At 34.6% G+C, this 13,487-nt stretch overlaps 1 protein-coding gene across 6 annotated transcripts in view; it reads left to right on the plus strand.

Moving 5' to 3' along the window:
• The window catches only part of AKT3 (AKT serine/threonine kinase 3), a 368,454-nt gene that overhangs the window by 231,787 nt on the left and 123,180 nt on the right, over positions 1 to 13,487 (plus strand). For all 6 annotated transcript variants that reach the window (XM_024754282.1, XM_024754297.1, XM_024754306.1 and 3 more), the window contains 2 exons: positions 5,014 to 5,079; positions 6,438 to 6,506. In XM_024754282.1, the coding sequence (XP_024610050.1) occupies positions 5,014 to 5,079; positions 6,438 to 6,506 (135 nt within the window). The remainder of the gene's footprint in view (positions 1 to 5,013; positions 5,080 to 6,437; positions 6,507 to 13,487) is intronic.

Below are 13,487 nucleotides of genomic sequence, written 5' to 3' on the forward strand. Positions count from 1 at the left end.
GGGGATGATTTTTTTTCTGTGGAGAAACAAACCTTTTCATGGGAGATTAGAAATTAGGTTTTGGACATGTCAAATTTGATATTTCTGTTAGACACTCAAGTTAAAGACATCTACTAGACATCCATGTCAAATAAGCATTTCTGGAGTTTAGGGAAGAAGCCTGCATTTGAGACACAAATGTGGAAGTCCATGATCACCATATAGACTGTATTTAGGGTCATAGTCTGAATGAAGTCACCAAGAGAATGAGTATACCTATGAAGGTAAGAGGTTAATGACCTCTATTCTGAGTAGGAAGTAGGATGAAACTGTGGGAGTGAGGTTGAGATAAAGAAAGACAACTTAATGAAAATCTCCTGGACTTAATGAAAGTCAGATAGACCTCGGTGCCAATCTCAGCTCAGTAGTTTAACTAGGTAAGGTAACCTTGTGGGGTTGTGTGTACATTTCATTATACATACCAGGCTTGGTAGGAGGCCTGGGAAAGTTTTGAAACATTCATACTGAGGAATGGAAGAATGACCTTGGTAGGGATGAGTTAAAGAATCCTAAGAAGATTCAGCTGAGATTAGAGAGGGCATTATAATGGTGCTAGTCAGTATGTTTGTGATTTTATTCCCCTTGAGATGTGGAATATATCAGTAAAAGTGAGAAAGTAGAGATTGATGTATTCCAATACTGGGAATTGGAAGAGGCAGAAGGAAAGAAGGGAATGTAGTGAAGGGCAATATAGACAAGCAGCATGTTCTACAATTTAAGAAGGACTAGGTGCTGAAGATTATGTCATGACTGAAGTCAAAGAAGTTCATGTAGCCCTCCATCCAAGTAACATTGGTTTGGCCAAAAAGTTTGTTTGGGTTTTTCGGTAACATCATATGAAAAACTCAAGAAGACTTTTTGGCCAGCCCGATATTTGGAACAAGAGCATCAAGAATAAAGTATTAGGGCTTCCCTGGTGGCACAGCAGTTGAGAGTCCGCCTGCTGATGCAGGACATTTGATAAAGGTGATATAATATTCATAGACAACAGGGAACAATTGTGCTTTCATTTTTTCCATCAAGATGAAAAAGATCTTCAAAAAAGGTAATAGCAATAGAAATGAAGGAACGGTGAGGAGAAAGTGTGAGAGCTGGAGAGTGGAAGTATTAGAAGTCTGCATCTGGGCCATTGCTCAAGTTTTCCAAAGAGAGGGAAGTTACAACCCCAAAATTTAGAGCTTGATAAGTATGACATCTTTGCTACGGAAGAAAAAAGTATAGATTGCTGACATACGGCTTGTCAAATCAGAACAAGTAAATAATGATCACTTGTAGTCATTGTGGTTTAATTAAGAATAAAGGTGCCAAGGTAAAAACTTCTCCCCTCTTCTCTCTGCTTCCCCACCTGCTACATCTCCTCCTCTGAGTGTCATTTATAGCTCTGAATAAAAAAAAAAAAAAGATGCCTTAGATATGATGTATCTTGAGTTCAACCAGCTTCTGATAAAAGTCAGTCATTATAGTCTTGTCAAAATGGAGAAAATAATGTGAACGGAGTTAAAGTACCTAGTAAAGTTGGTACCAGGCTTTTTGAAGATGGGAGACAGTGTGGTGAAGTGGAAATGACCATTGATGTTGGACTTAGATGGGATCAATATTGACCTTTTCACCTGCAACTTGAGCAGTTTAACTTTTGTGAACCTTGATTGCCTCATATAAAATGGGAATAGTCAAACCAAACCTGCTCAGTTACTACAAGGATTAAAGGAGATGACACCCTTGGTCCTCAGTAATAGAGATGTTCTTTTCTTCTGTTTCTCTGCCGTCATTTACTCCTTGTGCCCCCTCCAAAAACAACCCCTAACTACCACAACACAATAAGTGCGGCAAATGAAAGGAGAATTTTACACTCTGTGTAGTAGAGGGCAGTGATAAATTAGAGACAATTGAGAAAATAAATATGAGGAAGATTATTCTGCCTCATGTTTGAAAGAAATAAAATTCCATTCTCTGTAAACTTCTTTCTATGAAAGAAATTAGATTTTAAAATTCATTGTTTAGTATTTTACCATGGATGAATATACATGAAACTATATTTCAAAAGCTTTTTCATGAAAACATTATACTTACATTATATACCGAAGCACTCTTCATTTGTAATCATGATCAACAAATGGATTTTTTAAAAAGCATCATATTGTTTTAGCCACTAAGCTTTATCACTGTTATTTATAACTTTTTGTTTTGACATATTGCTTTTAACTGTAATTAAAAATTATTGACATCTGTGTTTACTTTTTAGCTTGTGCATACCTTATCTTCATAGCAGAAACTAAATAGTATGTGAAATATTGTACCATTAAATTTGCATTAAGGGGGAAATTCTAATTTGATCAGATGTAAAAATATGGTAGAAAATACATTTTAATACACGAAAGATATGTACATGGTATTAATTCTGGTTTCATTCTTACAACAAAGAAATATTGCCTTTAGCTTTTGCCTACCTACATCTTTACTTGGCTCCTTTAATGTGATTAGGCAGATCATAGAATTTAGAAAAAATATAATCTTTCATGAAACTTACGAAGTGATTTAGAAGAACAACTGTTACATATAATGAGTTTGTTTCAACAAAATAGAATGAAATATCTTTTCTGGTTTTAAACTTACTAGAATATCTTTTCTGGTTTTAAACTTACCTTTAAATCTTTTCCTAGTTCACTGCCTCAAATCCCTTAAAATCCTGAAGTATAATAGGTAAATGTTATGTCTTCTGTGAATCTCTTTCTGACTGCATATAAAGAAATATTTCTTCTGCTTTACCCTCTTGTTGGAAGCATATAGCTGTTAGTTTTTTACTATTAATTTTATATCTCAAAAATACTCCAAACATTTTTTCTTGTTCCTGCTGTTCCTGTCATCCAGGCCATCCTCATTTCACTCTTGTACTGCAGTTGTCTCCTGATTGATCCCTCCTGTTTTTGCTTTCTTTCTCAGAGGAGGCTGAGCAAACTTAAAAACAGAAATCAGCTGTGGGCCTCTGATCCTCCATCGCCTACACCATCACATTACCCAACCTATGATCTTCCAGTAGCATTGATTTTCCTTCATTATCCCATTTACTATAGTAGATACCCCAGTTTTCCCTTAAGAAAATCAGATCACTTATCAGAATTCGTAATTATTTCTTAAATTGGATATTTACCAATCTGTTATGTCTTGTCCACTAGCATGTGAACTCCATGAGCAAAAGAATCATATCTTTTTTTTAAACCACTTTATACTTGTACTGTCTTAACATTAAGTAAATGCATATCGAGGATTTGGTTTTTTAATCATTGAATTCAGTTCTGTATCTCAAAATAGCCACTGTGTAATCCTTAATCTTATATTTTACATTCATTATATGATTCTCATAAACTGCAGTATCCCCTTCTCTTTTTTATTTTTTCCATTAATACTGACCACCATCTGACTAACTGGAATGAAAGCTCCATGAGGGCAGGACTTTGGTCTGTGTTGTTCAGTTGGCCTCTCTTCAATGGGTAGAACAATACCCAGAATATATTTGTTTCATATCTATTGAAGGAATAAATGATTGAATGAGTGAAGTCCCACACATTTGACATCTTGGAATTCATTCCTATGATAAACAGCTAAGTTCAACAAACATTAATAAGTGCCTACTGTATGCTAATCATTATGCTAGGCACTGTGGGCACAGAAATTAGTTATGGTGTCATTTCTGCTTATTTATTTTGTATTAAGATATTTGCTATTACTTTAATTAATTTAGAAGTTATAGTATGATATGACAGGGACTTTCATACTGTTTGAGCACTTAAGCCTGGTTCTTATTAAACACATAAGACTGGAATGCTTTCTTACCCATACTTTATTTCACTGGTTTTAAATACTATGTCATTACACTTTACTTTCTGTTCAGACAGAATTGGTCTCTCCCTCTTGGAATGGGTTTTGGATTTTAGCATCTTTGATCAGTCTGTTGCTCATTTATCTGCTAAGTCTAACTAAGGTCAGATGCTTTTATAAAAATAATAAATATAATGCAGTGTCCTAATGTTCCCTTGTCTTACTTATAACCTAACTGTGATTTGCCAGCAATATTAAGAAATTGATCCAGTAAGGGCCTTGTTCAGGATCTTGGCAGCAGCAGAGACCAGAGATGCTGTGTTAGTTTCAGCAGTTGTCTTCCTTTCCTTTCATTCTTTAAGATAGTGTTATTTTTAAAATATGAAACATTTTTCCAGTTCTCCATATGTTGAGGAAATCTTTCCTAGTTCACTTTTGATGTCAAGATGAAATTTATGTACAAGATTGGGGAAATACACTCTTAGTGTATTTTTGGTTTGAAATATATGCAGATTTAAAAAGTGTCACCTAGAATAGGCTGTGACCTTTTTTTTAAAAAAAAAAAAGAAGCATGCTAAAAAAGCCACAAGCAAAAATATACAGCTTTTATACTCTGTTTTTATTTCTAAAATGTATAATTTAGAATTAAATCTTTTTTTTTAAAGAATTAAATCTTATACAGGTACTGTGTCCCCCTTTTCAATAACTGATTTTTCTTTTAGGTAGAAGACTTGCAACAAATTCTATGATCTTTAATGAAATATATCCTTTAAATCCCCCTGAATACAATGTAATACAGACATGGAAATATTAACTACTCCATGCCTAGCTGTTAACTTATAAGGCATTCTCTTCAAGGGGAAAGGCTTACTATTTCATTTTCTGTGTCCCTGATAATTTTTGCTGATTATTATATCATTATTGCTATACTTTAAGTATGACTGAACTTATATGAGTTTATACATTATAGCCATCTGATTTAAATCACTAATTTGATTTTTTTTTTGGTGGAAGAGAAGCTTAGCAATAAAGGGAGCATGTGTTTTAAAATCTTTTTCTGTGTCTGTGTTTACCTCTTCTGGTCTTAGAGAAATAGCAAAATTTTTATATTATTTGTGCTCAGAACATATATTAAAGGTTTGCCTTTTTCTTTTGTAGGATGAAGTGGCACACACTTTAACTGAAAGCAGAGTATTAAAGAACACTAGACATCCCTTTTTAACAGTAAGTGCTTAGAGGAAAGATGTTATAACATTTTATATTTAAGGGAGTTTTATTATAGAATCTAAGCTATAAAAAATAACATTTTAAATAACATTTATTTAGGTATGACATTTTCTTTGTAGATAAGTCAGTTTGGGGGAAATTATTAGAATGTATGGATTAAGTTTACAATATGCATGCATTTGTAGTCCTCTCGTTATATACCCATAAGTTTTTTTGAGATTTTTTTTTCTTCCAATAACTTTCACTGCCTTAAAAAAATACATTTAAAAATAAATTTAAAGATAGCATTTAAGTTAAAAATAGAATAAGTCATGGTACATTTTCTTCATTAGATAAAGTATAAACTGTGACTTAAATACATATAACTTAGTTATTTTGAAACAGACTGATTTTTTTTTTTAGTCCCGTTTAGATTGCTTGTAATAGAGGCATAATTTGCAAAGTTTCTGTATGTTCCTGGTTCCAATGAAGTGTATTAAGATTAAAAATCACAGACTTTCAGGGCTCTCCTGGTGGCGCAGTGGTTGAGAGTCCGCCTGCCGATGCAGGAGACACGGGTTCATGCCCCGGTCCAGGAAGATCCCACATGCCGCAGAGCGGCTGGGCCCGTGAGCCATGGCCGCTGAGCCTGCGCATCCGGAGGCTGTGCTCCGCAACGGGAGAGGCCAGGACAGGGAGAGGCCCGCGTACCGCAAAAAATAAAAAATATAACAGACTTTCAAAAGGAGAAACTTTTAAAGATTTAGGATTATTTAGTAGGTTTTTTCAGAGGTATCACCAGATATATAGACTTACTTTGTTACATTGTTGTGTGTTGATTTTTCAGTGTATTAAGATAGTTGGCTCTAAAGTTTTAATATCTTTATAACCTATAAGATTATCTGAAACAACTCTGTTGGATTGGGTCATGTAATGCGACCTCTATGCAAGAAGTGATACTGAAACTATATTAGAAACCCCAGTATAACCACTATAACTGTACTCCTAAGACTTTCCCTGAAGTAATTTGTAGGCCTTACTTTTAAGGTCTCATGGATAAGAAATTTAGGGACCAATACAGTTTCAAGTAGATGACATAGTAGATTGAGAAGTGCTCATAACAATTACTAAGTTTATTTTTAGTAAAAATCATAATTCTAATTTTCCCCAAATAATACTCATTGCTGATCTTCACAAAATTTGTACTATATTTCTCATAAACTTTTACTTAAGCATTCTTAAGGGAATAAATACACTCTTAAGGAACAAAACAATTCATTTTATCAATCATGCTTACTGTTTCTAAGTATTCTCTTTTTGATACCATTGTAAGAATGTAGGATTATAATATAACATTTTTTCTTTTTCATTTCAAGTCCTTGAAATATTCCTTCCAGACAAAAGACCGTTTGTGTTTTGTGATGGAATATGTTAATGGGGGAGAGGTGAGTCAAGAAGTATAACCAGCACTTGCATTTGCATGGTAGTATTGTTATTTTTTAAAACTTATTTACAATACAAGTTATAACGTAATAGTTCTCTACTTCTTGATAGGGATTTGTATAGCTCTTTCTACTATTTTAGTAAATGGGAGCTAAATAATTTTCTAATGAAATATAAGGATCATTTATTTTTTACAATGACTTCTATGTATAGGAACGTTTAATCATACTCTTTTTTCTAAATTTTTTAAATGCAAAAAAATGTTACTACAGATATGATTTTTAAAATCATGGTTTTTAATTTTGAAAACCAGAAATAGAGGGTTTATGATGCTTTACATAGTTCTTCCTAAAGATTTGTGAAACTTATGAAAAATTATTTTGTGCATTTTAAACTCTGTTTAACAATAGGCCATAGGCACATTGTGGTTGAGTTCTGCCTTCTTCTACATAGTAGTTAGAATAACTTTGACTGTATGTAAGGGATTTTTAAGGAATTTTGTAGTTTTGAAGGAAAAGTCAATCATTTTAGTAGTATATTTCACCTATTACTTTATTCTTTCTCCTCCCTATATTTGATCAAAATAAATGCGAAGGGAAAATGTAATTAACTGCACTAGTTAACTGGAAATATTTCACATTGTGAGTGTTCTGAAATAAGTTTAATTATTAAATAAGGGCTTGTATCTCACAGACCTTAAAACAGTCTTATTATCTGAAAGGAGGGAAGGAAGAGAGGGAAGGAGGAATGGAAGAAAAGAGAGGGTGGGGGGGGAGGAAAAGAAAGAAACAAAGAAGGGAGGGAAAGAGAGGGAGGGAGGGAGGAAGGAAGGAGGGAAGGAAGGAAGAAGAAAATATCCCTTATACAATATTTTCCCCTATAGAATTATCAGACTTATAGGAATTAGTCTATAGCAAAAAATTCATGCGTTCATTTGGTAAACACATTTTGAGTGCCTTGGCAGTGTGAGTTTATCCAAATGTGTTAAGAATTTATAATTTATCTTATAACTGTATTACAAATAGTATATAGTGAAAGAGCTTTAAATTTATCTTATAAGTGTATTATTATATAGTGAAAGACCTAAGTGTTAATAAATTCATAAAAGAAAATGTGTTATGGATGATCTAGCATTTAGGGTAGGCTTAATGAGATTTCATCAGGGGAACTGATTTGAGAGGATATTTCAGGCGGAGAGGAAGATATGAGCAGAATCACTGGTAGGCAAGCACAGAGGAAGAAGTTGAGTAGTTAGATTATAATAGCCCAGGCATGGGACTTCTCTACTGGTGCAGTGGTTAAGAATCAGCCTGCCAGCGTAGGGGACACAGGTTCAAACCCTGTTCCGGGAAGATCCCACATGCCGCAGAGCAACTAAGCCCGTGCACCACAACTACTGAGCCTGTGCTTTAGAGCCCGCGAGCCACAACTACTGAGCCCTCATGCCACAGCTATTGAAGCGTACACGCTTAGAGCCCATGCACTGCAACAGGAGAAGCCACCGCAATAAGAAGCATGTGCACCGCAACGAAGAGTAGCCCTGGCTCGCAGCAACTAGAGAAAGCCCACGTGCAGCAGCAAAGACCCAACACAGCCAAAAATAAATAAATAAAATTAATAAATTTATTTTAAAAAAAGACATATCAAAAGTGACTTTTGGTTGGGGTCAGGAAAATTAACATATACAGTGAGTTTATGAAGAATGTGTTAAGGGTAAAATTATAAATTTGGGTTTGAAAAGCTTTTTCCTAAGGTTCTAAGAAAAACATATGTGGAGATATCACAGAGAATAAATAAAGGGTCAGAATATGGATACAGATTTGGGAGCAATTCCCATAAAGACTGTAACTTAAGTTATGGAAGTGGATATTTCCTATTTTGTGGGAAATGAAATTGGTGAAACTTCTATGTTAGTATCTATCAAAATTAAAAGAGCACGTATTCTGGGACCCAGCAATTTCATTTCCAGGAATTTATCCTACAAACATACTCACAAATATACCACAGAATAATATATGGATAAATATATCCATTGCACTATTGTAGTACCTTAAATGAGCATTCAGTAAGGAGACTGCTTAATCAGTGTTACATTCACGCAGTGAAATACTTTATATCCATTAACAAGAATGAGGTAGCCCAATATGGGCTGAGACAAGGCAATTTCTAAGATATATTATGAAATAAGAAAAACAAGGTGCAGACAGAATGTAAAGTATGCTTCTATTGTGTTAAAGTAAGACCATATATATATGTATATATGTCTGTGTATACATTGAGTATCTCTGAAATTATGTACTGGACATTATTGCTTACCTTTGGGAAGGCAAGCTGAGTCACTGGGGAAAAGATGGGCGGACAACTTATTTTTCACTTATTTATTCTTGTGCAGCTTTTGTATTTTGTGTATTAAAATTGAAGGAAGGAAGATAGGCAGGCAGATGGATGGAGGGATGGATGGATGGATGACCAGGGGAGAGAATATTACATAGGGAAATGATAAACTGCAGGCAAAATCTTGGAGAAGCACTCCTAAATTGCAGAAGTACTCTTAGACAGTATCATGTGTTTGCATCTATTACAAAAATTAGCACATTGTTTTATAATTATGTATTTACTTGTCTATCTTTCCTACTAGACTCAGAGCTCCCTAAGGGGCTTACTGGTATAACTCTGGCACCTTCAAATATTTATTGGATGTTTTGAATGAGTAAATAAGTGAATAGATGAACAGATTCCCTCAGGGAACAGGGATGAAAGAAGTTAGCAAAAGTGGTAAACTAGGAACTGCTGAGAAATAGGAAGAAAAATAGAAAGTAATATGGTATATAGTTTACTTTAGAAAAAAAGCTGAAAATGTTTTTTCAGGGGGAAGTATCTTTGAGTGTATTTATAAAGTGCATATTTATTATGAGCAGGGCACGCTGGTAGATACTATGGGGCATACAAATCTCAATTAAACATAACTTTTACCCTCAAAGAGTTTATGATCTAGTGGGGAAGATTAGGTACAAAAGTTATACTAAGTGTAAAGTGATAATTATCACTTTTATCAGAAGCATAGATTAAGGACCATGGGACTTCACAGGAAAGAAAGAAGAATTTTGGATGGTGGGATGAAGGGAAGCTGCCTAGAAGCTTAGTAGAGGGAGCTAGGTGGCACCTGCACTTTTATTCTAAACCTAGAGTACTTCGGCGATTAATCAATTGATGACTGTTAAAAAAATTTTTTTTTACACAAAAGCATATTTTCAGACTAGCCAGATGGTTTTCTTTAGCGATGGGATTATTTCACCTATTAAACTTATCTGAGAAGGAAATCTGTATTCAGTATATGCTTATGGTGACTTATTTTATTTTGGTTTTGCTTTAGGTTCACCATGCCATTATTCTGCTCAGGGATGCTTCCTAGAAATGCAGAAAACTCAATTGCTGTAGAAAAACTACTAAATGTAGAACTTACATTTTTGAGATAAGATTGAAGTAGAGAGAATTAAAGTACAGAAATCTACAAATTCATACAAACAATCCATACCAACACTTATTGATACACCATGAGTTTCCCAAATGTGGAATGTCTGTGTGGTATCTAGGAAACTTGAGCAGAGAACACTAGCCTGTTGAAAAGTAAGCTCTGGTAAATTGATAGTACTCATCCAAATGGCAGCATCCTCAAATCTCTTTCTATCCAGTGTTTGCCCAGAGATAGGCTTCTCTAGTGGACCCATTGAAGTTAATTATAACTAGCTAAGTTTTCACTCAATTCATATTTATTGTCTGTTGATTTTTAATTAGCAATAGTATTCTTTTAGCCTATGTTCTGGAATGTTTATTTTGAAGCATAAGATCAACAGCTGAGACATTTCTTTTCTTATACTTTCTTCACATTTTTGTGACTATCTGGACTTCTTTCAGCCTGATAGACTGCACAAGAGTTTAGCATGCTCATGGCCATGCTTGTTATTATCCCAGCATTTGCCAATATTGTTTAAAGCACTACATAATCTTGGTGGAAGTAGATTATGAGAGAAATACTGGTTGTGAAAAATCAACAGTGGCTGCTTATAGGCGTATCAGCACAATGGAGTCATATAATAATTTTATTTAATTTATATGAACTCAAAGAAATAGGCCCAGCAAGAGATAACATAGATAGATAGGAAGGAAGGAGGGAAGGAGGGAGAGAGGGAGGGGAGGAAGGAGAGTGGAAGGGAAGGAAAGAAGGAAATGGTGATTCTGCCATTCCGCTTGCTGAGTATATTCAGAGTGACCTGAAGATGAGAGAGAAATTTGCTATTCTTTTATTCCACGTCAGTTTCTACTTGCCATCCTTAGAGTTTCATGGGATATAAATTCTAGTGCTTAAAAATACATAGTTTTTATAAAACATTGTCATTAAGTGCATCGTAAGTAGAGGTGTTCATCTAAAGAAACTATATTATTTCAATGCTAGAGGAAAAACTGTGCTGAGCTTGACTATATTGAGACAGTATATTGGTCTTCAGTGTAGTACCTTCCTAAGGAATTTCCAAGGATGATTTTGGTTATACCTCATAATCTATGTGTTAACTTTAGAACCCACTCCATTATAGTCCATTTGCCTATTAAATATTTAATGAGTAACTACTATGAGTTGGAACTCAGAGGATGTAGAAATAAGGAAAATATGGTACTTTACTTTAGAAGATGAGTATCTAATTGGAGAGACAGACAAGAAAATATACATATGCAGTGTCATTATTGCTATGAAAACACTGGTTGCTCTGGGATACAGAGAATGCCTATTTGAATCAATCCAAAAGGAAGGAGGAGAATGCCAGGGTAGGAAACACTTCTTAAAGTAGTTGCTAAGCTAAGTCTTGAATGTAACTGTAAGTTACATGAATAAGGATGAGAGGGAGAGCATTCCTACACAGAGAAAATAGAATGTTTAGAGTGTGATGGAGCTCATGCAAGCTCTCCCCGATCTCCCCAGATGTAGCACAGTATGGATGATGCATAGAGTCCTGCAGAGAAAAGCCAGAAGAATCTAACCAGGTAGGTAGGGTCATGTTAGGACAGATCTCTCCCAAGTAATTTAGATTTTATCCTGAAGGCAGTGAAGCGTCATGGAAGGACGTCTGTATGAAATGTTTTACAAAGAAGACTTTGGTAGTGGTATGAGGCATGTATTGGAAAAGACAAAATTGGATACAGGGAAACTACTTAGAAGCTACTGAAGTTGGAAGGTTTTGGTAATCCGATCATAAAAATGATAAGGTTGTTAATTGAGCCAGTATTAGTGAGAAGGAAACAAATTCTGAATGGTGTTTAGGTACTAGAATTCCCAGGATTTAATGACTAAATGGAGAGAAAGGGAAACATCACACAGTTTCCTATTTGCTGCTTGGGGAATTGTGTGGATGCTGGGCTGTTTGTAAAATCAGGAAACACAGTAAAAGGAATGAGTTCTGAGTTGATCATCCTGTATGTGAGTTACCTCGTGGGGATCTGAAGGAAGTAGGAGAGTCAGGTCAGAGATACAAATAGACATCAGCAGCAATGCGGAAACGAAGGAAGGAAAGAAATGTCCAGTGTGAGAACAGTGTGTAGTTAGAAAAATAAATGGCTAAGAATGGTGCCTGAAGATACCAACATCAGACATGTTGGTGTTGAGAGAAGCCTAAGGAGGATTCTGGATAGAAAGAGCCAGACAAGAGAAGCCTTAAAAGTTAAGGAAAGCATATTAAGTGTAAGAGTATAGTAAAGATATACAACTGAAAGATAGCAACTGAATTCATTGGATTTGACATCTACTACTAGTTTCTAAGCAGAGTACCATGGATTCTTCTTTTTTTCTGGCATGATGCAAGGTATGTACCTTGGCTATAGTATAGAATATACAAGGGTTGGTTTGGAGCTCAGTAGAACAAGGTTATGAAAGTTCAGTGAAACCTTTGGTGGACAGTAAGTCAGCATCTGGAGATTATAAAAGTACTCTAATAATGTGACCAATCACACTGCTGCTGACATATCCAAGCCACTCTCTTTTTGTAGCTTAAGTATTATCAAATTCATATGAGAAGCAGAAAAATATTGTGGGGAGAAAAAGTAAACTGAACACTGACTAAGGTGTTTAGTTTGATTTAGAATGTCTCTACTTAGGACTCTTTCCCAAAATCTTACTCATAGCCTTATTTCTTTCAGGCCTGTAAACCAAACCTCTATAAATCCCTCTCCAGGCTGAAATCTCCTGGAGGTTAAGAGATTCATTAGTGGGGAAAGGAAAATCATTACAAAGATTTTGTAAATAATAAATTTTTCACATTCTTCTATATTCTTTATGTGGGTACAACTGAACCTAACACTCTCCGTTATTTAATATTCTTGTCCACATTTTAGTTCATTGTACGCTCTATAGTAAGCCCTTTGATAAAATTCATTTTCTTTTTGCATATGACTTCCAGTTTCATGCCAATCTTGAGATCCTCTCATACTTATTTCAGATTCTCATTATCTGGCTGGCATTTTGTCTTCAATTATCTCATTTTAAATTCACATGAGACAGAAGTGCCGGCAGTCAGCATTCTAGTTCTACTTACAAATTTGTGGAGGTGTGACTTGGGTGATTTTTAAATTAAAAGTATCATTTCATATTCATAGTGATGATTTTCTAAATTTTACTAAATTTATAGATATATAAATATCTGTTGTCAAGAGTCTGACAAGCTAAATTCTTTACTACGTTAGTTATTAATATATTACATAGATTTTATCAGAATTCTATTGTTTTCACCCAAAGCTTTTTCAAAAAGTCTCAAGACAAGAAGGATGCATTATAATATTCACATTAGCACATAAAGGTAAAATAAATTCGGGAATTTTTTTTTACATCTTTATTGAAGTATAATTGCTTTACAATGGTGTGTTAGTTTCTGCTTTATAACAAAGTGAATCAGTTATACATATACATATGTTCCCATATCTCCTCCCTCTTGCATCTC

Source organism: Neophocaena asiaeorientalis, unplaced genomic scaffold, assembly GCF_003031525.2.
Source record: "Neophocaena asiaeorientalis asiaeorientalis breed wild unplaced genomic scaffold, Neophocaena_asiaeorientalis_V1.1 scaffold524, whole genome shotgun sequence".
Lineage (NCBI taxonomy): Eukaryota > Metazoa > Chordata > Mammalia > Artiodactyla > Phocoenidae > Neophocaena > Neophocaena asiaeorientalis.